This window comes from Meles meles, chromosome 5 (assembly GCF_922984935.1).
Source record: "Meles meles chromosome 5, mMelMel3.1 paternal haplotype, whole genome shotgun sequence".
Lineage (NCBI taxonomy): Eukaryota > Metazoa > Chordata > Mammalia > Carnivora > Mustelidae > Meles > Meles meles.
The window spans coordinates 91,998,265-92,022,444 of NC_060070.1; the positions used below are offsets into that span (position 1 = coordinate 91,998,265).

The window sequence follows — 24,180 nt, forward strand, 5'->3', positions numbered from 1 at the left end:
GCGGCCGTGGCCACTACCCGGCCTGCCCCGCGGCAAGATGGCGGCGTGAAGGCACCGGGCAGCGGCGGAAAGTTTGTTGTGGGATTGGAGTAGTCGGCCGGGAGGCTAGAGTTGGGGAGGATCGTGGGGACAGTATCGCGGAGTAGGGGCGGAGGAGGGACAGCTCTGGGGTTAAGAAGAGGAAATGGGATGTTGGAAGGAGAAAAAAAAAGAGGGAGATGGGGCGGAGAGGAGGGGGCCTAGGATCCAGCGGCGGCCCTGGGGGAGGGGCCGGGGGCGGGGGAAGCACAAGTAGGTGTGCAGGCCCTAGGGAAGCAGTCGCGAATTGGAGGACAATTTCTAAACCGAAGAGTCAAGAACCCTGGAGTTTGTGGCCGAGGCCCGACTGTACTGGGCCAGTAGGAAAGAGGTCTCTCACGTGTTGGAGGATAGTGGGGAAGAGGGGAAGAGAGCCGAGACCTGGAGGATGCCGGGCAGATTTGGTATGGAGGGAACTAAAGCGTCAGATGACCCTTCTGCAGACTTAGATCACCCCTTCCAGAGTTCCTATAGCATCTGCCCCAATTTCAGCTGAAGACTCAGGGGCCCCAGGGACTGGAAGAAATCACAATACCTGCTTGGAAAGAAGAAGAGGTAGCGACTTGCCCGAGCTCAACCCCAGAGCGGGTAAGGTGGTCTCCAATGACAAGCTGGCATGCTCCCTGCAGCAGGATGCATGGGCTCAGAGTGATACTGAGAAACATTTAATCTGAAAAGGGCTTTCATCTATAGAGGTTGCCCTTTGTCTGTGGTCTCTAAGTTAGTGTTCTGTTTAGATTACACACTGATTTTTGAGAATTGGGTGTAGCATTGAGCCTTGTGTGCCTTTACCTGTACAAGTGAACATGGTCAGGGGCATAGAGATGAGGCCAAACGTGCTTTAACATCCCTGCTACAAGCAGTTTCCTACATGTTCACTGTCTTTTTCGGTCTCCCCATCACATCTTCAGTTTGGCATCCTACCTGAAGTAGAGATTTGTGAGTGAGGGATGGGGCAGGGGGAGTCAGAAAAAGTCTGATCGTGCTGTCACCAACTCCTGAATTCACTCTTGCAGCAGGTGTGCTTCTTTGGAGCTTTCTTTTGGTAAGAAGGGCTCATTAGTTTTTCTTTGCGGTTGTACATTTGGTGGGTAGGTGGAGTCAGTGGAGGAGGAAAAGCAGGTTGAGGTTAGGGGGAAGAAACCCAGATCAGTTTACGGTAAGGTGACAGTTGCGTTGACTGGTGTAAGGCTCTAGGAATATTTATTGTATCACTCTCTGTCCCTGAGATCCCTGATATTTGGGGACTGCTTTACGGTCTGGATCAGTGTGGTGATGGAAGGAAAGAATTGTAGGATTTTTCTAATAGCTTTCTTCTCTTCCTTTGTATTCTCCCTTTCAAACCACATTTAAAAACAGTTTCACTAGCCAAACTAAACATGGCTTAAGAGATAATGGATTAATGGGGTGCCTGGGTGGCTCAGTGGGTTAAGCCTCTGCCTTCGGCTCAGGTCGTGATTTCAGGGTCCTGGGATCGAGACCCGCATCAGGCTTTCTGCTCAGCAGGGAGCCTACTTCCCCCTCTCTCTCTGCCTGCCTCTCTGTCTACTTGTGATCTCTCTCTCTGTCAAATAAATAAATAAAATCTTAAAAAAAAAAAAAAAAAAAAGAGGGGCACCTGGGTGGCTCAGAGGGTTAAGCCTCTGCCTTCGGCTCAGGTCATGATCTCCGGGTCCTGGGATCAAGTCCCGCATTGGGCTCTCTGCTCAGCGGGGAGCCTGCTTCCCCCTCTCTCTCTCTGTCTGCCTCTCTGCCTACTTGTGATCTCTGTCTGTCAAATAAATAAAATCTTTAAAAAAAAAAAAAAGATACAGTGGATTTAGTTAGGGTTAGAGAAAAGAGAAGGGGTCTGGAGCCACAAAGTGTGAATATGGTCCTCACTTCCTTGATGCCCTGTGGTCATGCCCACGCCAGAGTTGGGTACAGACTTCACAGAAGCTCATTTCATGACTGACATCTCTGCATGATTGGATTGGGAGGTCTAGCTTGATCTAGGACTCCGCACTAACCATTCCTGCTCCCTGCCTGTGCCGCCTCCCTCCAAAAGGCTTGCTATAGACAGACCAACCCAAATCACTCTTACTAGGTCAGCTTCAACACCTTCACATATCAGAAAAGCTTATGTTATTTAGCTGGGACTCTAGAAGGTTGGGAGTTTTCTCTTTCTGAAGACAGTTTGTGGACTCCCCCCTTAGAGTTGTGATCAGCCAGGAGATTGTGGGGAGCACACCTAGAAGTTAAGAGTACTGACGCAGGAGCCAGAATTCCTTGTACAAATCCTGGCTTTGCCATTTGTAGCTGAGTGACCTTTAGAAATTGTATAGCTCTTTTTGCCTTAGCTTTCTTATGGTAAGAGTACCCCTCTCATAAGGTTGTTGTGAGGGTTAAATAAATGTGTTTAGAACAGTGACTGACACTCCATACGTGTTTGTTATTGTGCTGGTCAGATCTCAGCACTGACTTCATCATTGTACTAGGTGTCTCTCTCTGACGGCCCTGTACTGGTTTGAGCTTCTGTCTTGTTAGAGAGATGCGGCACAGGTTTTGAATAGTGTAGATTTTGCATGTAGTGAAAACATCTTCATTAAAGTATTTAAAGTGATGTTAAAATGCCCATGATTTCCTTTTTGAAGTTGTGAGGTTTTAGAGTTGCCGTTGCAGTTGAGCTCCAACAGGAGCAGTGCTCAATGAGCATCTTCTGTGTGTCTGGCACTGTTGTAAGTTCCTTAAATGTATTAACTGATTTAATTTTTATAACAACCCTATGAAGCAAATACTTCATTGTCTCCATTTTACAGCTAAGTAAATAGAGGACAGAGTGGTTAATTTGCTCAAGGTTACCCAGCTAATAAGGGGCAGAGCTGAGATTTGAACCCAGACTATCAGCAACTGAGCATCCTTCTTTTTTTTTTGGATTTGGTATGAAATTAACTCTTTACTAAATATGACTAGTGGCAATTTATATCTCTTGTCTGTTTGTCATGGTGGTTAGATCATAGTAAACTTTTTTGATTTATTTAAAATATGTTTTAGGACCTGAGCTCTTCATCACAGCTCTCTCCTCAGATATAAAAACTGGTACAGGGACTGTGGGAGGGAGCCCACTGCCCTCTTGGCCAAATCTGGACTCTTCACGATTCAGCCTGGTGATTGCCCTTTAGAAAACCTTGGACCTGGGTTGGGTGAGCAGTCTGACAACGAGAATCCACTCTTAGCATACCTTAAAGGAGGGGATGTATTAATGAAGACATAAATAAAAGGCTCATTTCTGACTTTGATTACTGACAGGAGCAGCCGAAGTAGCCATAGGGTTAAATTCATAGACAATCTGGATGCCATCTTTGTTTTAAAAAGAACAGGTAGCAAACTACACACAAAAAACAAAACAGGTGGTGTTTTCACCAATGTCAGCCCCCCAGCTTGAGGGGAAAGTAAGTGGAAGACAGCTCCGGTGGTCAAGGACAGTCCTGGCTCACAGTCCTGGCTCGGAGCTCTGCAAGTGCTTGCTGGCCAGTCTCTTTGTCTTTAGCTGGCCAGGAAGCCCATGTGCAGCCTTGGGGCAGAGGTGTGCCCGAGGTTTGATTGACGGGCTTTCCTTGCCCTGCTCTGAAGGATCACTCTTCCCCTGCTTCTGAGTCACGTCCTGTCTATTTAACACGCCCGCAGGGCCCATCTTTTTCTTTAGTAAATGACTCTACCTTGCCATCAGAGTAGGCACGAGCCTGATGTCTGAGCAGATTTCAGGGGGATGGGAGGGCTCAGGCTTTAGGGCTTTTTCTGGGAATTCCCAGCCACCCCTCAAATGACCTTTTCCTACTTGTTGTGGCACATGAAATTTTGCAAGTTAGTATCTATCAGTGTCTTTTCCCCTCCACCATTAACTGAGGAGCCTCCTATGTCAGGATAACATACTTTATCTCGATTTGTGCTGCAGTCAGCGTGCTGAAACGTGTAATCTCCGTGAAGTACACCTTTGTGTTTTAGTACTGAATTCGGGTCTCCTTTTAGTAAATGCTTGAGCTGCAGGGTGAAGGCTGATGGATTTGGAGTCAGTTCTCTGCCTTTACTGTTCTGATTTTGTCATTCTCAAAGTCCATTTCTTCTCTTAACATCCCTTATTCGAGAGTATTCTTTCCATCTAATCCCTTCACCTTTTCCTCACCACCATATTCTGAGTGTCAAGGACCTCTGGGTAAACCTGGCCTTCGTTTCTCACCGGGATTCAGCCTCTTCTTTTTCTTTCTTTCTTTTTTTTTTTTTAGATTTTATTTATTTATTTGAAAGAGAAAGAGTGAGTGGGAGAACACAAGTGAGGGAAGGGTCTTAGGGAAAGGGAGAAGCAGACTCCCCCGCTGAGCAGGGAGCCCGACATTAGGCTCCATCCCAGGACGGCGGGATCATGACCTGAGCCAAAAGCAGCCGCCCAACCAACTGAGCCACCGAGGCGCCCTGTGGATTAGCAGCTCTGTTAACTTATCCTGTCTAGCTTCTGGGCCTTTGCGCTTGCTGGCCCTGCTGTTTGGAATGCGGCTGCCCCCCTCCACCCTAACCTACCTCTTTGTCCTTTATTTATTTATTTATTGTAAAGACTTTATCTTTAAGTAATCTCTACGCCCAACACGGGCCTGAACTACAACCCCAAGATGAAGAGTCACGCGCTCTACCGACTGAGCCAGCCAGGAACCGCCCCCACTTTGTCCTTTAGGTCTTGATTTAAATGTCCCTTAATTGGGGTTCCCCATTCCTTTTGTGCTTTTCCTTTGTGCCTTTGTGTTAAGGCTTAGGCTGCATTGTAGTTGTCTGTTTACTTGTCTGACTGTCCCAAGACTGTTAGTGCCCTGACAACAGGGACATGTCTTAGTCATTATTGTATTCTACCCTTTGGGATAGTGCAAGGCACTGAATCGGCACTTGGTGATGTGGTGGGGTATATAGAATGCATGAAATGTGGTGGGCAGTCTCTCCCCTCTCCAATCTGTCTCTCAAGCTGTTGTGAGAAATGTCTTCCAATGAAAAACACTGTCTCTTCCCATAAAAATGCCATGGTTTCTCCCTTGTTCAGGACACAGTCTACACTCTAGCTCAGTGTGCAGAAAGGTTGTTTACAGACTGGCCCCAGCTCAACCCTCTAGTCTGAGTTGCTGTCACCCACTTCATCTGCCCTGTGCTTCATTGCTCCTGAATTTCCCACTGCTCCTGAACATGCTGTGGCCATCCATTTACTTTCCTCTTCGCTTGTGCATTTTACTCTCCGTGGTTGCCCTCTTCTCTGAAACTGCTCGTCCCCTAGGACCCCACTGGTCTGTCACCTCCCATGAGAAGTCTTCCCCGCTTTCCTTTCCTCCTCTTGGCACCCATAGCACATTGTGGTTCTGCCATTTACCATATTGTATGGTGATTTCTCCGTTTACTTGTTGGCCTCTTTCATTTAGCTGACCCTCTGTAGAGGAGAGACCCTGCCTGATCAGGGGATGAGAGTGAGGGGGTGGAGAGTTGGGAGTGAGGTGAGCTGTGTGATAGAGTCTGATTTTTGGAGCGAGGCTGACCTGGTTGAAATTGTGATTCTGTGACTTAAACCAGCAGCGTGACTTTGGACAATTGGCTTAAGTAGTAGGACTCTTGGTCTTGACGCTCTACAATGAGGGTCACGTTATCTTTTTTGTAGGAGTATTGAGCATTAGTGATAATGAGTTCATGGCGTGTAGCATGGTGCCTGTCATACCAAGGATACTCAGTTATTATTTGTTTAGTAAATGAATTCCATTCTGGAAAACACAATGGATAAGAAAAGGCTTTGTTTTATTCAAGCTAGAATAACACTTTTGATTTCTGCCAGGAGCATTTTTGAGGTAGAAGTAAAATTGGGCGTCTCTATAGCAAAGCAATATAAAGGCTGAGGCTAGGGACATCATCAGTGCAAAATAGTTGATGTTTTGCCCCATCTTTTGTGTTGTAATGACTCCTATGATGGATCCCCTTTATGTGAGCATGGTGGTGACCTTGGTGGATAGAGACGGGGGGTGGTAGGTCGTAGATTTGTAATGTAGTTCAGGCTATGGATGACTGGGTGGGGTGTTTGAGGATTCATGTTCCCTGGTGTTCTATGGATTGAAAACTGTTGGATGAAGCTGATAGAACACATCTAGGCATTCAGGAAGCCAGACTTCTTGGCCCTAGTTTTCTTAGGGCTTTCATGATCTTGTGTTGCAGAACCAGGCCTAACACAGCTACTCCCCAGAAATAGGGCTGGTAGCTGGGACTTCACTGTCCTTTCTTTGCCTTTTTGTTTTTAGTGTAATTGATGGGGGTGGTTCTTAGGGCACCAGTTCCCAACAAACACCCAAGGAATGTGTTTCCAGAAGTCTAGACTTCTTAATTATATAATGCCAGCTGGTGCTCCAGTTTGAGTTTATAGTCCAGATGAGGAAGATATGTTTGAGTTTTTCAGAGGGCAGCCTTCTTGTCTGGTCCTTGAACCCCTGCCCCAGCCAGCCGCCTCTCCTCTGGGCTCTCAAAGCATGTACCAAACTGTAATGCAAGTGGCTATTAACCTGTCTCCCCATCCCCCAAAACTTGGGGCAAGACCTTTTATCTCTGGAAGCTTCTTAGAGGCCCTCCATGGTAGGTGCTGAGCAATTCCCGGTTACTGTGTGACCCAGACTGGTCCTTGAAAGGAAAGCAGATAGGATCTCTCCTTTGAACTCTTAGGAAACAAGGTCCTGCATAAACAAAAGGTGATAGGATTAGCAGTAGCATTACTAATTATTGTGGAGCTAATGCGGTTCAGTGATCTTCCAGGTACTTGGCTCAGCGGTTTCCCTCTTTAGCCTTCATGTGTTCTAGTAACACATCCCTAAGCCAGCAGAAGAGGTTAAAAGCAGAGATGAAGCTCACACCAGTGTATTTTCTTGCCAATCACCATCTTTTAACAAGTCTGGCTGCTGGCATCCTCTTTGTTACTCATTAAGTTCCTCTGATTGCTCCATAACCTGCTTGCTTTCCTGGCCGTAGTGCTCATTGTCTGGGTGTGCTTCTGCTCATAGCCAGGGCCTACTACAACCTTGCTAATGCCTACATGAACCAAAAAGACGAGACCAGTAGCTGAGAGTGACATGATGGCGCTTTCCCTGGGCTCTGCCCCTTGTCCCTCAGTGTGGGAGTGCACGTTGCAATGTGGCATATCTTTGCCGGTGGTGTCTTGGCAGGGCTGGTAAGCTGCTTCGTATGTTCAGCCAGTTGGAGAGGAGATTGGGTGAGGCAGCAGGACCGGGTTGTGCTGTGTACATTTAGGCTTCAAAGGGGCTGAGTCTTCCTGGACTGGCCATGAGTGTGAGAGTGGGACCTCTTCTTTGTTAGTTACTGTCTCATAAGTGCCAGCTGTCTGCGAGGTGACCTTTAGAAGCTGGGAAGGACATGGCCTTCCATTTGTGAAGAGCTCTATGCTTTCCCGGTGAACCGGGGGGGGGGGGGTTCTCCCTAAGGGCAGGGGCCAGGAAGTTAGTCTAGATTGTGCTGGCTTCACCGTGTGCTTCTTTCAGCTAACAGTAGGATAGAATGCTGGGTTTATCATTTGGGGTACTAAACAGGCCTCCGCACCTTCCCAGGTAAGCCCGGGGGGACTTCAGTCTCAGAAGCCTCCGAGGGCTTTACATCAGGGCAGACTCATCAGGACTTTCCTGTTGCTCCCAAGAGGAGGCTTCTCCCCAGTTCTGTCTGTGGTCTTGGGCAAATCACTTGTCTTCTCTGTCCCTTCAGAATGGGAGAACACCACCTGTTCTGTGGGCCTCACTAGGCTACAAGGATCAAAGAACATAAAGTGGAAGGGAAAGCACTTCCGGGATGGTAAAGCACAGTGCGGATGGAGGACTTTTGTCCCGTTTGTCCAGGAATTCTGTTTTCATCATAAGCATAATACGTGTCCTTGCATAAAATACCTGCCATACAGAAACATATGCAAAAGGAAAAGTAAAAAGACCCTCCCTTTCTTCCCCCACTGCCCCTGTCTAAACCCCTTTCCCAAAGACAGGGAACTATCCTGTTTCCTTCTAATCATTTTCATGTGCTTCTAGACATTCCTCCTCATGTATCTCTTGTAAAATAAACACAACTCAGTAGTAGTACATGCTGTTCTTCAGCTTGCTCTGCTCACCTAACACTTTCCCTGGGGTCAAGTAGCCCCTGTTGGAGCCTCTTTCCCAGCTAAGGGGCTTCCTCAGGGGCTGGCTTCTTGGGAGGGATGGAGAGTCTTTACTAGAGGTTCTTGCCACAGCAGGCATGCTGGTTGTCTCTGAGGGGTGGTTTTTTATGCTGCAATGAGGTCACCCGGCAGGAGTGCCCTGAGAGGGAATCGGGATGGTTCTAAACATGGTGTGGGCACCATCGCTCCTGCCTCACGTGCATTTCTTCCCTCCGCGCTTCTGTGCTCTGAGGCCAGGAAGAGAGTAAACTTAACCTGATTCCTCAACCTCAGTTTTAACAGAGACAGTCCCTGCTTTCTGAAACCTTGGATTACCTAGGTTACTTGCTGCTCTGTGTTTTGAAAGCAAACCAGACCCCAGCTGGTGTTTTTCGGTTTTATTTGTTAGTGAGGATTCTGAAGGGAGCCTGTCAGTGGGTGTGCATTCTTAGCAGTCTAGGGAGGAGGTCAGAGCCTATAGGAAGAGATGTTCTCTCCTTGGTGGTTATCTCCCCCTCTGGGGTCAGGCTTTGGCCTTTTGGGCTCTGCGGCTGTTCTCAAGAGTATTACAGGGAACCCTGGGAGTAGGCAATTGGGAATGATTAACCTAGGCTTGGGAGAAGGGCCAGGCCCCTGTTTGGTGCCAGGGTGGTCGCTGTTTTCCCTCTACCCTGAGTCATGTCATCCACAGGGCTTTCCAGACAGAAGGGGAATCCTTCTGTTCTTTCCTTGCCAACATGCGGCCCTCCTTTGTGAGCACAAGCAGTATTTGCTCAGTATTTGCTGCTGCATTTGCTGTGCTCTCCTGCCGCTCCAGGGGTCCCTTTTGTGGGTTTTCTGGGACCTTGCTACTATGGCTCCATTTGCCTTGTGATCTCTAAGCCAGAGCAGGTTACTTCGCTAGGGTAGTTCTGGAAGCTTCTGGAGAGATTTTCTCCTGTTCCCTGGGCTTGCTGTGATGGGAACACTAGAGTCTCTGGGCACTGCTCGTTCTGAGTGGGTGGAATGGTCGCTGCCGGGAGTGTGAGGAGCCTGGCTGCAGCGTGGCCTTTATCCTTGCTCTCTGGACTCCACTGGGGCCAACTCCCTGGGAAGCGCCATCCCCTGGCCTATCCCGAGGCTGGCCCAGCTTTGGCCCAGGTCACACACTGCCCCATTGTGTGGTGCCTTCCATGCGCTTCTTGTTGCAGCCTCTGATCCCTGTGCCAGTCCTCTCCCAGCCCCTTGCCTCGGAGCCCGCAGAAGGTGGCAGGGTGGGCTCTGCTGACACAGGCCTGGATTGGGTGGCAGCGGCAGCCGTGTCTGGCTTTGTTATGACAACCCCGCTTTCGGAGGTATGGTGCAGCCTGGCAGCCATGTCCAGGGAGAAGGCAAGACTGGGGAGCTGCCCCCTGGCAGCAGTGCCCCCTTCCACCTCAGCTCTCCTCTCCTCGGCTTGACCGACCAGAGAGCTCTGTCACCTGGGGTCAGCCAGCTGGACTCACTGGCTGGCAAGGGGTCATGCTGCTCTTCTGCCTAGCATGATTTTTGGATGGGAGAAGGCCCCCGAGGGTCTAGTGGTAAGTCTGGAGGAGCTTGCCCTGTCAGAAGAACGCAGCGTGTACCCTCAGGCATCTTGCAGCTTGGCATTCCTTCTGCTCTCTCTTTGCAGCTCCGGAGTTGGGCTGCTCTCAACCAAGCTGTCTGTTTATATGGAGTGCCTGGAGGGCGTCTGCCATGAGTCTGTCGCTAACCGTGCTAACCAGGAGAGCTGGCTGGTTGGGGAGAAGACACTAACCCTGTGAGTCTAACCTGGGCCAGCTAGCCTGCCCTGGGGGATACCATCAAGTAGTGCCTCAGTCACCCCCCACCCTCCCCAAGCCAGCCTGGCTGCCTCTTCCCCTTACCTCATGCCTCCTCTGCTCTCTTGTCCTTGCTGCTGTCCCTCCACCTTCCCAGTCTCCTTGCTGTGGTGGTGAGGGGGGGATGTTTCTGTTCAGTCCGCTTTAAGCATTATGGAGTTTGAGAACATCTCGCAGTTACCATGCTCTGTTTCACAGCTCGGAGACAGATGGAGCCAGAGTGGGAGGGAAGTTTTCTTCTTGGCTAGATAGTTGCTTCCCTTTGTCAAGTGGGGAAGATTGAATGGTGTCCCCATTATTCTCACCCAGGATAATCATTTAGGATCAACTGCAAGGTTCTCCTTAAGGTTGGGGGGGTTTGATGAGAACTGTGGCCTGGCTGTGGGAAACTCCCTGGGCAGAGAGTGAAGCTGAAAGCTTGAGTCCAGAACTAGGTAGTCACCTGAGATAGAGCTCCTGCCACCCGTTGCTCGAGTAGGTGGAGTGGGTGGACTTTGGCCCCCCACTGCCTTCCCTCTGCGGAGCTTCAGGCGGACTTTAACCGGGAAGAGCTGGAGGGACCTGGCTTTGGATTCCACAGTGGGCCTGGGAGAGGCCTTGGCTTCAAACTGGGAGGCTGGTGAAGAGCCTGCCATAGAGAAGTTCCTGCCAGATTCCCTGCTCCTTCCAGGGTTGGAAAGGAGAAGGGGGCTCTGGGGATAGCAGGAAGGTGGATTGCTTGGGCTCCCTGGTGTTCTGCACAGGTAACTCCTTAGACAGCCTGTCTGGCTCCAGCCTCTGGAGTCTGTGTGGTACGGAGCTGCTTGGGACCTGGAGGCCCTCTGGGTGGGCTCTTTTCCCCTTGGGCCAGGAAGGAGAAGCAGGGAGCTTCCTGCTCATATGGGGTGGGAATTCATAAATGTGCGAGGGTGTAGGGGCTGCCTGGTGTGTAGGGACCCTGAGTCGGGAGGAGCCAGCTGGGGGGGTGGGGGGTGCCTGGTGTCTGGGCTCTGGTCAGGAAAACAAGAGGGGCCTACAGCGGCGAGCTGGCTCAGGGCCACCCCTTACCTTGCCTTTCCTCAGGCAAGGGCATGGGGACTTATGGGCCCTGCCTTTATTTAGGGGAGGTTGCTTGGATCATCAGCAATAGTTGTCTTCAGCCCCTTTGTTCCTGTCAGGTGTTCACTTGAGTGCGAGGCCAGCTGGATAGACTTGAGGTATTTGCTCAGGTGGGAGCCAGGTGAGCTCTCCAAGGTCCCCAGCACTGGTTTAGAGTCCTCGGGCTTACTCTGGGGCAGAATAATTCCCACCCACTTTTTAAAAACCTGTCAGTCGGTGCCAGTTAGAGCAGGCAGGGGGCCAGGTCAGGGCCGCAGGCAATGTGTCCCAAGAGGGTGAGATGGTACTTGCCTAGAGGGGTGGCAGGCATGGCTGCTGGAGGGGCAGCAGGGCTGGTCTGGGCACAGACTGGCATCTCCCAGCCTAGTCATCGGCCCAGAGCAGAGCCTGCCCAGGCCCCACCCCGTGCTCTGCTGGCTGCTTGCCCGCCACGCGCACAGGATTGCTGAGGGCTTTGCTCATGTACCTCAGGAACAGCTGCATGCCGGAAACAGGGGGTTGGCAGCAAGCAGGAGGGGCACCCGGGGGCCAATGAGGGGGAGGGCTGAACCCAGCCAGCTTTGGTGGATGGGCTCGCCGTGCAGGGGGGAACTGACACTCAAGGTAGAGAGGGGCTGTATTAATTGTGTGTTGGGGGGGTGGGGGATGCTCCTTGCAGGCAATCTCCAGGGCCTCTGCTGGGTGGCCTGGCTAAAGGGCTGGCCCTGGCAGGGTGGTGGTTCATGTTTCTTTGGCCTCAGATGCAGACCCTGAATTTCAGAGGCTTGAGAGGCAGCCAGATTTGTATGGCAGGAATGTGCCCTGCCCCCAAAGGCACAGCTTCCTCCAGGCCTGCAGAGTTCAGAGACCTATCCAGGGCTTACAGCTGAGGGCAGTTCCCACAGAGGAGGCACTAGGCCCTGTGTGATCAGACATTCATGTTTTAGCCATTGATGAGCAGCTTTAGGAAGGGCCTGTGTTTATTTTTGTTACTTATTTGTATCGTGCTGGGTTCCACAGGGGAATTAAGACAGCATAAAACACAAATGGAGTGTTCTGGAAAAGGGCTGATTTCCTTTCATTCTCAAAGCAATAGCAATTGTTAAATGAGTGATTCTGTTTGACTTTGTTCAAGTGAATTATGAAGAGCTGTAGTGATTTTTGTGGTGATGTGTGGCCCTGATAGTCTCTCACTTGTGTGAGTAGAAAGGCATTGTCATAGGTTTGAGAATGGCCTGAGCCCAGATAAACTGTTGGGGCCATAATTTCTTACAGAGTGTGGGTGATGTGGGGAGCAGGGGAGGCAGCCAGGCTCTCTAGGGCAAGGCAGGAGAACCGGGGAGGATGGAGTGAGGTTCTGGTGTGGGACTTGAGCACCTGGAGACCTCCGTGGGGCAGACTAAAGTGTCAAAAGCCACAGAGCCACACCCATTTTGGTTTCACTCCCATCTCCTTCCGCAGGAGGAGAGCTGGATGACCTCCCCTCCTCTCCTGTACTTTTGGCTTTCCCCTGGGCAGACCTATAGAAAAGATGGCAGAAGGAAGTGAGAGGGTGCCCTGGGCTTAAACCTTCTTGCTGTCACCTACTGTGGGTATTTGCAGAGAGTGGGAGTGAGGATATGGTTTGGAGAAAATCTGGATTCTGAAGGTTTCTCCTTATCCTGCTCCATCTCTAGCAGTGGTGACTGCTGACTGGTGGCAGCCCCAGGTCACATCTGGGCACTTATCTACAAAAGGGAGCAGGTGTGAGTCCCGTCTCCTGGGTGAAGAGGGATGCTTGGCAAATTTTTTGTCCTTTAATTAAAGGCTATTGCCCGGTGTCCGGCACACATTTTTCCTTATATCTGCCTCTGACTACACTCTGCTCAGCTGTGCAGTGGGTTCACAGTGCAGGTCTGCTGTGCGTGCTGAGTCCCATTTCTAATGAAAGTAGACTTTGTTCTCTGGAGGCAGCTAATCGTGCCCCTTGGGCTGTAATCAGGGAGAAGGTATTTAATACAGGGCAGGCGGCAACAGGCGGCCTGCGCTGACTGGCAGATTGCAACATGGCAATTAGGAAGCTCTCACCCCCCTCTCCGCCCCAGCAGGGCCCGCATCTCCTCTGAGCATAGTTTGAGTGAAGAATGAATGCTATGCCAAGGAGGACCAGGGAGGTGAGGCTTGGGGGCGGGGGCCTTGAGAAGAGCCACTTTCCCTTCTGGAGGCTGCTCTGGGTGTCTCCGTCAGCAGTGCCTGCAGGGCTGCAGACCAGACTGGGTCAGCCAGAGTTTTTCACCTAGGCCTCAGCTGTTCTCGTAGTGCAAACCTAGCTTGCGATCTGGAATCCCCACATCCTGAGTCCTCTGCCACCAGTTCCTTGAAGCTCAGGTTGTATGGGGTGAGGGGTGGGAGTGGGCTGCTTTTTGGTCAATTTCTAGACCTTCCAAAAGACCATTTTCTTGGAGGTGTCCTGGAGCCAGCTCAGCAGATGGAGGCTGGGATCCCAAAGGCCACTTGCTTGCTTATCCTGGCCTGTATCCCATTCTGAGTTATTCAGCTGCTTTCCCTGGGGACTTCCTCTTCTTGACAGAGGATTGCACTGAAATGTGCCAAGGCAACATGGGACTCTTTGGGTAAAGGAGACATGGCCAGTGGAGGCCTCAGCTGGTGGCTGGGTCTTGCCGATGGGACTGCTCTGCTGTCTTGCAGCTCACCTTTTATCTTCTCCTGGCTGTGGGCCTGGTGTCCGGCTACTTTTCGCTTTGTTCTCCAGTACGCCTGGCATGGCTCTCCCTCCATGGTCTGTCCTTCCCTGCTGTGCTTCCAGTCAAGGACAGTGGCCTGTGAGGCCCATCACATTCCTGTTCAGTGCTGGAATTGGCTCCCCGCTCTAATACACACACACACACCCCCCCCCCCGCCGTGGGCTGGATCTGGGGGCACTTAGCACATCTCAGGAGTTGGAACTAGGGCCCCAACACATACTGGTATTTATTGACATGGGGCAGGGAGTGAGAGTGAGACAGAGTCCCCTCATGGGCTTGTGTCGGGGACACTGCAGGCTCCCTCACAGACTGTCTCCCTAGTGGGCCTTGCCTTCTGCTTCCCCAGTTGGGAGTGACTCTCCTCCTTGTGGCTCTGGTGTGTATGGAAAGAGTATGCTCTGGCCAAAATAGGTAACTGCCTGCCATTGCTGGCTCCATTCATCCCAGAGTGTCCGTGTTTGCAGTACTCCTCCCATCTCCCTGCCAGCCACTTCCACACTGTCCCTCAGCAAGCCAGGTTATCTGGCGCGGAAAGCCCTGGGAGTATGTGATGTGAGGCTAGGGAGTGGAGACTTGACATCAAGATGACCAGGATGTGTGACAGGTAGAGCTAAGGCCCCAGGGCATGGAGTGAAGGCCACTGTCCTTCAGCTAGTATCCCCAGGTACCTGAGCACATCAATGTGCTCCCGGCCTGCCTGCCTGCCACCCATTTATTGTCTTGGTGCCTAGAGGCCAGAGTGGGTATTAGCAAGAATAGGGCTAAGGAAGAAAAGAGGCTGAGAATCGAGGGGATCTGCGCATGACCTGCAGGGAGAAGGGGGCTACTCAGCTGCTGGGGGAGCAGATGAGGAAGGGAGCAGGCCCAACTTGAGCCCCCTCACCCCTGGGTTTTGCAGAGGTTCTTGGCTCCCTGTGTCTCTTACTCTGCGTCTCTGGCTGTCCCCTTTTCTAACTCAGGTACCCCACACTTACACCCTCTGAGTATTAGCACCCAGCTATCCAGGCTGGCATGGAACTTTCAGGGCCTTCCCCCAGGCTATAGGAGCTCCCACCCTAGGGCCTGCAGGAGGGGTAGCCCCGGAGAACCTGCGGGGGTGACTTGTTTGCTCCCCCACACCCTAGGAATGTGCTGTCCTTTTGGGCCCGCCCGGATTCCTGTGCAGGGAGTCAGCTCGACACAGCACGCTGCTCGTGCCCTGTGGGGACATGTCCGCCTCCCCATCAAAGGGGTGGAGGTTGGCGGCTCGTGCCTGCTGCCATACCCCAGCTCCCCCTAGAACCCCAAGCCAGAGACCAGGCTGCCCAGACAGAGAAGGGAGGCCACTCCTGCTTCCCCACCCTCCCTACCCCCTCACTGTTCTTCCTGCCCCAGGCTCTGTTGGAATGTGACAGGAGTCGCGGCCAGGGCATGTCCCGACAGCAGGAACACATGCTTTAGCCCGCAAGGCTTCCCTAGGCCCCCAGCTCTATTTAGGTGGATGGCAGCAGAAGGCGGTGGAAGGTTGTTTATACCCAGAAGGCCACCTAAGGTTACTGCCTCCGTGGGCCCCTGTGGTGGCTGCTGCCCCCGTGCTGCGGTCCAGCTCATTACAGGTGGGGGCAGAGCTATGTGCGCCAGAACCTGTGGGGAACCTGTGGGCACCTCACCAGTCACTCAGTCCAGCCACCTTTGTGTGGAAGAGGGACCATGAGGGACTGAGCTGGGGCCATACAGTGTGTCAGAAGCCGTGTAGAGCCCAGTGTTTCAAATCCCTGGACTCAGGCTTTCTGCCTGGGAGTTCCTCAGCCTGGGTGTTGTCAACATTGTGTGCTGATGATTCTTCAACGTGCGGCGCGGTCCGGTGCACGGCAGGATGTTCAGCAGCATCCCTGGCTTCTCCCCACTAGATGCCAATAGCTCTCCCCGCCATTGTGACAGCCATTCACACATGGCCAGGGATCTGGGAGGGGGCAAGTGATGGAGGTGGGCCATAGTCATCCTTACTGAGATTGCACAGTCATTGCTCTAACTGTTGCTTTTTCAGATTTTTCTCTCCTGGGCCTACCCTTCCTTGTTGCAACGTCTGTTTACAACTTTTACACACAGAAGTAGGATTTGGGCTCCTGGAAACATGGCCAGGAACTTTTTCCAGCATCTTGTGGGTCTCTACTAGTCTTTTTCCTGCTGTTCTCTTCTGCAAGCTGTGTTCCCCAAATCTCTTAATTTCCAAACCCCGAGAGACCTGGGAGATGAACAGGACAGATCTGAGGTGGGATAGGGACAGGATGGGACCAGACCTATTCCAGAATCCGGCACGTGGTGAGCTGAGACCACGAGCACATAAAAGACACGCATGTGTATGTCTAGGGCTCTGACTGTGCTTTCATGGAGAAAGGAGCCCTGTGCTTCTGGTCCTCTCCTGCCTCCATTGCTTTCCCCAGATCCCCTGGGCCATGGCTTTTCTGCCTGGCTCTCCCTAGGGGCCTTCCCAGGCCTGGACTGGGTAGGCCGGCTGCGGGCACCAGCAGACCCGTGGCTGACACCTGGTTTCCACTTTCTTCCCTTCTCTAGTTTCAGGAGCTGTTGGCTAGAGGAAGTGGAGGGGCCGTGGGATGCAGAGAGCCGAGGGCTAACTCCAGGACAGCGGAATAGAGAGAGCTGCCGACAGTCAGACGGTATGTCCCTGGGAGGCCTGCACCCCGCCTTGGCCCCCTTCCGGCAAGGCTGGCGGGCCAAGGGGCAGGCAGGTAGCCCCTCGTGGTGGGGGGTTAGTGAAAAGAGAGTGGTGGAGGCCAGAGAGTCTTGGCCTCCAGGACTCTCGAGCTTGGAGATGCCCCCACTCCGAGGAGCCCGGTTTGGGGGAGCATCTTCAAACCCTTACTTTCTGGATACTTGGCGGGGCGGGGGGAATTTGTTTGTTTGTTTGTTGGGGTTTTTCTGAGCTTACACGTGTGGAACGTTTCCTAAGTGCTAGATAACTGGTTAGTGGCTTATGTAATCTTCACAACAGGTCTGTGAAATTGGTGCTCTCCTCATCCCCAGTGTAGCTTAGATGAAACTGATGCAGAGGGAATGGCTTTTCTCTCTAAGGCCTTTTTGTAAGGCCACAGAGGGGAGCAGTGGTCTGCTCTTAGATACCTTGTCTCATTACTAGGCCATAGCCTCTCTTCCTGGTGCCCAGGCCGTGGGCCCTGCCTTCTGCCTCCCTAGTCTGGTTGCAGTGGGCCCTTGTCCCCTCCAGCACTCCCCTGCCCTGTGGGCACTGATCCATCAGAGTCCAGGTTTCTGATGTCCCCAGCAATGGCCCAAGCCTGTCTGTGTGTTGGGTGACTCCTACATATGTTCCATTTACTGTCCTTGGCCAGAAGCCTCTTACCCATGTCTCTGAACCTTCTCCTTCCTGGCTTCCCCACAGCAGGTTGAGAAGCCCTCATATCCAAGAATGACCAGTGCGGCCCCTGCTAAGAAACCATACCGCAAGGCACCCCCTGAGCATCGGGAGTTGCGGCTGGACGGTCCAGGATCCCAACTGGAGCAGGAGGTCAGGAGACGCCTACTCCTACTCTGGCTGGTAGATGCGGGCCCCTGAGGCTGGGTGCCTGACTGACTTCTCCCGCCTGAGAGGACGTCTGGGCCCCCGAGCAGGCGCATGGGGTTGTGCTGCTGTGTTGTGCCAGGGGGCTCCTAGCTGCAGCACTGCTGGTAGGGGCAGTGCAGGCTCACAGGACAGCTGTGCACATGACCCCTTGTCAGGGAACCCCAGAGTCTTCATGGCTCAACAGAAATGCTCTCAGGCAGTATTATTCTTCCGGCAAGAGGCAGCCCACCAGACGGAGGGGTCCTCATGCACTGGAGGCTGGGACTCTCTGGAGGAGGTGGAGGTGGTGCTCTGGCTTCTTCCCACCAGACCAACTGTTCTTTGCTGTCCCCAGAAGTCCGGCCCTTCCTCCATCTTTGCCTGGTCTGGCTAACACTTGTGAAAGACACACTCCCTGCCAGGAGCTGTGTTAGGTTCTCAGGGGGACTTCTTCAGGCCACTGTGAAACAGTCTCCAAATGGCCTCTCCTCCTTCATTCGGTTTCCTCTCAGGAGGAAATGTGTGTTGCAGTCAGTTTGCCCGGCTGCTTGTCCCCACCCTATTGCCACACACAGTGCACGTTTGCAGAGCTCCGAGATCTCCAGCCCCGCGGAGCATCAGGCGTACCATGGCCTGCTGTAGTCCAATTCAGGGTGGGAATGCTGGGACTTGCCTACTCTCAGTTCAGGGAACATTGAGTAAGAAGGCCAGATACTGTGATAGGTGCCATCCTGTGGGCATTCCCTTGGTTTTTTAGATGAGGATACTAAGGCTTAGCAAGGTTAGTACAAGCAGAGTGTGGTAGAATGGGATCAAATGCAGGTGTCATTGGCTCCAGAGCCCATGGTCCAGGCCACCCACCTCTTTTCCGGCCTGTGATCTGCATTCTGAAGCAGTCAGCTCCATTCGGAGCAGGCCTCTTGATGTTTCCCTGTTCTGTGGCTGGCTGAGCTCTGGCTCTTGGGCTATGACCAGAATGGGGGCTTGGGGAAGATGGGGCAGGAGGTTTCAAGCAGGACAAGGAGAAGACACATCACTGCTCTCAGTCAGGACTAGCCTAGAGGCTCTCCTTCATCCATGTTCTGATTCCTTCTGAGGACCTGGAAGGGCCTGATTCTGCCCCATCTTCCCTCCAGGGGCCAAGTGGGCTTTATCAGAGCTCAGAACCCTACTGTAGCTTGCTTAACTTCTTCACTTCTCTGGAAGGTCTCTGCCATGCCTGTGGGGCCCACTAGGAGCCCAGGGAACAGCTGGGAGGCTCTGTTTATCCCTGGGAGATGTAGCATGGATACCAGGACTCATTTGCAACTTGCTCTAGAATTACGAGAGGGGTTGGAAGTGGTGTGGGTAAGGGTGAATGTTGGAAGAGGTTCTCAAACCTTCTGGTTGGCGTGGGAAAGGGTGATCCAGGCTTGTCCAGGCGTTACTGGATTGCCTCCATCTCTCCAGGGCCCACTTCTGTGAGCTTGCTTGGGCTTTAGACATGGCCCTTTCCAGGGCTTTTTGGAGGGTGGCAAGCAGGGTGGGCCAGTGGTCTAGGGCTGAGCCTCAAGCTTCCATTCTTTTGTGCCCAGGAACCCTTGACTGATGCGGAGAGGATGAAGTGAGTATCTGCTGCCCACGAGCCTGCCTTGCCTCAGCACTTCCTTCTTAGCTCCAGGCAAGGCTGTTGGTACCTCCGGGCTTTTCATTGGATTAGGGAGAAGTGAAGGTTAGGTGGGGTATTTAGGGATTCTGGGAGGAGGCCTGATGTGGATATTTCCTTCTGAAAAGAGTTTTTGTTCCATGGGTTCCAAGAGAACCTAGAACCAAGGAGGTAGGTGCTCAGAGGAGCCTGCTCTTGCCAAAGAGCCCTTCCCCAACTCCTGGTCCTCCTGTGCCAGCTGCCTTCCTGCAGCCCTTTGTCAGCCACATCAGGCCTTTGGAGAGGAGGGCAGTGCTAGGCTGGATTTCCAGGAGATTAATAATGGAGCAGCCTGATTGTGCAGTGGGGAAACCGGAGCTGGAGGGCTTGGTGGCCGGCTGGCTTAGGCTGTAACCAGAGACAGACTGGGAAGTCTTACCCCCGCACCAGTTCTGTCTTCTCATTCTTCTTCACAGGTGGGGGTGGATTCTACCATGCCCTCTGCTCCCCACCGCCCCCCTCCCCACCTCACTGCCCCCAGCCAGGCTGTGTTCTCAGGGCTAACAAGCCTATGGAATATGCTGCCCCAGACTCAAGACTCCTCAGGGAGTCCCTTGCCCCCACTTTTGCCTATACTCGTGTCATCCCTGCTCCTTCAAGCTTCTTGAGCCCAGCCTGGGGCTCCAGGGCTGGCCTGTCTTAATGCTGATTCCCCTCTGCCTTTGACTCCTCACCCTGCCAGGCTCTTGCAGCAGGAGAATGAGGAGCTCCGTCGGCGCCTGGCCTCGGCCACCAGGCGCACTGAAGCCCTGGAGCGCGAGCTGGAGATTGGGCAGGATTGCTTGGAGCTGGAGCTGGGCCAGAGCCGTGAGGAGCTAGACAAGTTTAAGGACAAGTTCCGCAGGTGTGGAAATGAGGGGCCAGGCACCCATGCACACATATCCCCCTACCCCACCCCATCCATGGGAGGTTAGCCAGAAGAGGCCTCAGAGATCATTTGATTCTGTGGGGAAGCCGAAACTCTGGGAGGAGAATGACGTGCCCCACATCCCATATTAGGGAGGGGTTGAGGAGGGCCTGAGAGCAGATCTCGACCCAGGGGTCTGCCTTGTGTTCCTCTGCAGGCTTCAGAACAGCTACACAGCTTCTCAGAGGACCAACCAGGAGTTGGAGGACAAGCTGCACACGCTGGTAATCTGTCGGGGGGTGGAGGGGCATGGGGGCACTTCGGCTGGCACTGTGCTCACGGCATAGCAGGGGGCTGGGACTTGCCCATGGAGTGCCACTGTGCCCTGGGGCTTGGGGAGGGGGTGGGATAAGGCGGGCAGGGGACCGCAGTGTGCTGTGCGAGTCAGGACTGTCTTAGTGCTCACACTGTTTCTCTTCTCTCCCGGCTTCCCCTCATGCCGCCGCCGCCGCTGCCGCCCTCTCCCGTCAGGCCTCTCTTAGCCACAGCTGGATCTTTGCAGTTGCGTCTGAGTTTGTGTGTTTTCTCCCTTGCCCTGGCCTCCTCCTCAGCTGAGACCTGGGGTTGCTGGGGCCCTGGCCGTTTATCTCTACCCACTGCTTTCCTCCTCCTTACGTGAGGCCCGCTCGGTACAGTGCCTCCCTCCTGGGGGGACAGCTGCGGGCTGGCGCTCGGCACTGGCAGAGATCCTGACTGATGTCACCGCTGAACACTCACGGCTTCTCGGCTGTGGTGGCAACAAGCCCAAGCCATTTGGGGTTGGGGAGGCACTCCAGCCCCTGAACTGAAGATCAGAGGGCTGCTGCTGAGGCCGCTGCTCCCTCCTGGCTCAACTAGATAATCTCAGAGGCGCCCCCAGCTGCCACCCCGCCCCACCCCTCCTCCCTCTTCCTAGCCTAGCCTGGAAAGTGCTCCACATATAGGCTTTGGCCCCTGGGTTTGTACACTTACTCCTTCTCAGGTCCAGCTGCCTGACCTGCTGTGTAGAGCCCCTCGAGGGGCAACTCTTGTATGGTCTCTGTCCTTGGCCCTGGTGGCAGCAGGTCATGTCCAGAAAGCCCTTGCCCCACAGCCAGCCCGGAGAACAGGAGAGGTGGCTGGTCTTCTGTCTGTCCATCGTCTGTCTATTCCGTCCGCCTTGGCTGCCCCAGCACCTGTGGCTTCCTGTGTCTCTGGGTTGGGGGGAGGTGGAGGGGAGGGAGGCCTGCTAGGGTCGGGGGGCAAGGTTCACATGAGTTTTGTGCTTCAGATCAAGAAGGCTGAGATGGATAGGAAGACGCTAGACTGGGAGATTGTGGAGCTGACCAATAAGCTGCTGGACGCCAAGAACACCATCAACAAACTGGAGGAGCTCAATGTATGTGTGCTGGAGGGCCCTCCCCGCCTGCGGCTGGGTTGGCCCCAGAGTGGCCACTCTGTGTGGCGTGGGGCTGGCCGGTGACCCCCACCTATATCTGCAGGAGCGGTACCGGCTGGACTGCAACCTGGCTGTGCAGCTTCTCAAGTGCAACAAGTCCCACTTCCGCAACCACAAGTTCGCCGATGTGAGCAGAACACCGTCCCCGCCGCCGCGAGCCCCGCCCCTGGGACTCCTCTCCCTTGGGGTTTGATACCACAGGCCACCAGCCTCCTCTCCCCCTTTCTGCTTTGCCTGCCCCTCGCCTGCATGTCTCCCCTTGAGTCAGTCAACTCTGCCACTGATTGGTGTTCCATGTGCTGTCGGGACCATCACTAGCGCAGGGGCTGGCCTAGCTGGGATTTCTGGAACAGACACAGGGAGAGAGGCACCCCCTTTTGGGAGCCCATGCCCAAGGTGGGGGTGGCTGTTGACTATAAGAATATTGAGGGGATTTGGCTGAACTGACCGTGTTACCGCAGCAGGCGAACTCTAGACTCTAGAGCCTCAGGCCCGAGGCTCACACGGTCTATAGAAGGAGTGGAGGCGTTCCTGAGGCCGCCGGCCAGTGCAGGTGCCTCAGACTTCCATCTGGTTTGGGCAGAAGCCTTTGTTGAGATGGGGGGAGAGGGACGTTGGAGAGCTCATGGGCTTTAGTGCTCTGGGATCAGCTGCTGGGTGTGTTCCTCTGACTCTTCTGGTCGTTTGCCCTTGCGGAGCATCGGTTTATCTGTGAAGCAAACTGTGCGCCAGCCTGGTGTGGGACCAGTGCGGTAGCCATTACTTCTGCTCAGAAGTTGGGAGCATTCATGTGTCTCTTTCCTTTTTCTGCTCTTTCGCCCCAGCTGCCCTGTGAGCTACAGGACATGGTCCGGAAACATCTGCACAGTGGTCAAGAAGCTGCCAGCCCGGGTCCCAACCCTAGCCTGGCACCAGGGGCTGTGGTCCCTACATCAGTCATCGCCCGAGTGTTAGAGAAGCCAGAGTCTCTACTGCTCAATTCGGCGCAGTCAGGCAGTGCCGGGCGCCCCTTGGCTGAGGATGTCTTTGTGCATGTGGACATGAGTGAAGGTGGCCTGGGTGAACCTGCCAGTCCCCCAGCCCCTGGCAGTCCCACTCCACAACCCAATGGAGAATGCCACTCTCTGGGCACTGCCGGGGCCTCCCCAGAGGAGGAATCGCCCCTGCCAGCCTTTGAGAAGCTGAGTCCCTATCCCACCCCATCTCCACCACACCCCCTCTATCCCGGCCGCAAGGTCATAGAGTTCTCCGAGGATAAGGTACGAATCCCCCGCAACAGCCCCCTACCCAACTGCACTTACGCTACGCGCCAGGCCATTTCCTTGAGCCTGGTGGAGGAGGGCAGTGAGCGGGCCCGCCCTAGCCCGATGCCCAGCAGCCCCGCCTCAGCCCAGGCCTCACCCCACCATGAGCCCAGCCCTCTTCCCCCAGTACTCAGTGCCCCAGCCAGCTCTGCCAGCTCTGAGGAGGACCTGCTCGCCAGCTGGCAGCGGGCATTTGTGGACCGCACGCCACCTCCAGCCGCTGTGGCCCAGCGCACAGCCTTCGGACGCGATGCGCTCCTTGACCTGCAGCACCATTTTGCTCTTAGTCCCACCAAGAGAGATGAGGAGGTTCTGGCACCTTCTACACCTAGTGAGAGTGGGCTTTTGCTGCCCATGGAAGCTGACCCTGGCCCTTCCAGGGAGGAGGAGGAAGAGTTGAACCTGCCCATCAGCCCTGAGGAAGAACGCCAGAGTCTGCTGCCCAGTGGTGGTGGCACGGAGGAGGGGCCGGTCACTTCCCACACTGAGGGCCGGGCCTGGGCACTCCCCAACTCCAGCCGCCCCCAGCGCAGCCCCAAAAGAATGGGGGTGCACCACCTGCACCGCAAGGACAGCCTGACCCAGGCCCAGGAGCAGGGCAACCTGCTCAACTAGGGCGCCCACTTGCTTTCCTACCATGGCTACACTGGGACCATGGGAGCCCCCCACCCTGCCCCAGAGCCCTCCCTCAGGCCAGCACCACTCTGCTCCCTGTGCAGGGAAGGGGGAGAGGGGGAGAGTACACCAGGCTTTTTAGCTGCGTTGACTATGACTGGCCCCAGCTTGCCTTGTACCTTTCCCTTTTCTTCATAGAGTATGTACTTCCCAAAGGTAACATGCAGCTGGGGCTCTAGACCTTTCTTCCAGCCAGCCCAAAGTGGGCTGTTCTGGGGTGCTGACAGGTCTGTTACATCAGTGTTCATCTTCCATTCCCATTTCGTACCCACAAATGGTTTTGGTTTTTTTCCAAGGGTGGGAGGGGAATGTCATTTGGATTATTAACTTCTAATTTCTATTTTCTGCCTGCTTTCCTCTCAAGTCCTCTGCACAAGCTGTTGCCTTCAAAGGGTCCTTGGGGGATGAGGGAGAGGACTCACTCAGGGCTTGCCTCAGCTGTGTCCATCCTCTCTCTGGGAGGGAGGAGAGGGAGGGATTTGGGGGCCTCAAGCTGGGTTGTGAGTGAGGCCTGGCCCCCTCCCAACCTTGGCTGTAGACTGTTACTCCCAGCTTTGGGAACTTTTCACATCAATGACTATTTTAAAATTAAAACTATTTTACTGATACTGCCTAATTTGTCTATTAACGGTTTTCCTTGTGCAGTTCTTCTCCCCATTCTTGAGCATTCCAAATCCTAGCCAAGTTCTGGTCTTTGCTAGTCCCCGGTGCTGCACTC

The 24,180-nt window shown here is 53.7% G+C and overlaps 1 protein-coding gene across 9 annotated transcripts; it reads left to right on the forward strand.

Moving 5' to 3' along the window:
• TJAP1 (tight junction associated protein 1) lies at positions 1-24,070 on the forward strand. 9 transcript variants are annotated; one of them, XM_046005439.1, is made up of 12 exons: positions 1-71; positions 571-666; positions 9,445-9,813; positions 9,906-10,034; positions 16,470-16,573; positions 17,314-17,439; positions 19,050-19,078; positions 19,842-20,003; positions 20,224-20,290; positions 21,316-21,423; positions 21,527-21,610; positions 22,308-24,070. In XM_046005439.1, exons 6-12 carry the CDS (start codon positions 17,341-17,343, stop codon positions 23,400-23,402), a joined length of 1,644 nt encoding a protein of 547 aa, XP_045861395.1. In that variant the 5' UTR covers positions 1-71; positions 571-666; positions 9,445-9,813; positions 9,906-10,034; positions 16,470-16,573; positions 17,314-17,340; the 3' UTR covers positions 23,403-24,070. The 9 variants fall into 9 exon arrangements, with proteins under 9 accessions (XP_045861395.1, XP_045861393.1, XP_045861399.1 ...); XM_046005437.1 differs by lacking the exon at positions 9,445-9,813; XM_046005443.1 differs by lacking the exons at positions 9,445-9,813; positions 9,906-10,034 and adding an exon at positions 20,538-20,567.
• The last annotated feature ends 110 nt before the right edge of the window (positions 24,071-24,180 follow it).

What these genes read in the sequence shown, in the direction of transcription:
- TJAP1 (XM_046005443.1), top strand. Translation starts at nt 17,341, where the DNA reads ATGACCAGTGCGGCCCCTGCTAAGAAACCATACCGCAAGGCACCCCCT. An exon ending in AGGACAAGCTGCACACGCTG is followed by an intron (nt 20,291 to 20,537) that starts GTAATCTGTCGG and finishes CTCTCCCGTCAG; the next exon opens with GCCTCTCTTAGCCACAGCTG. An exon ending in GCCACAGCTGGATCTTTGCA is followed by an intron (nt 20,568 to 21,315) that starts GTTGCGTCTGAG and finishes TTTGTGCTTCAG; the next exon opens with ATCAAGAAGGCTGAGATGGA.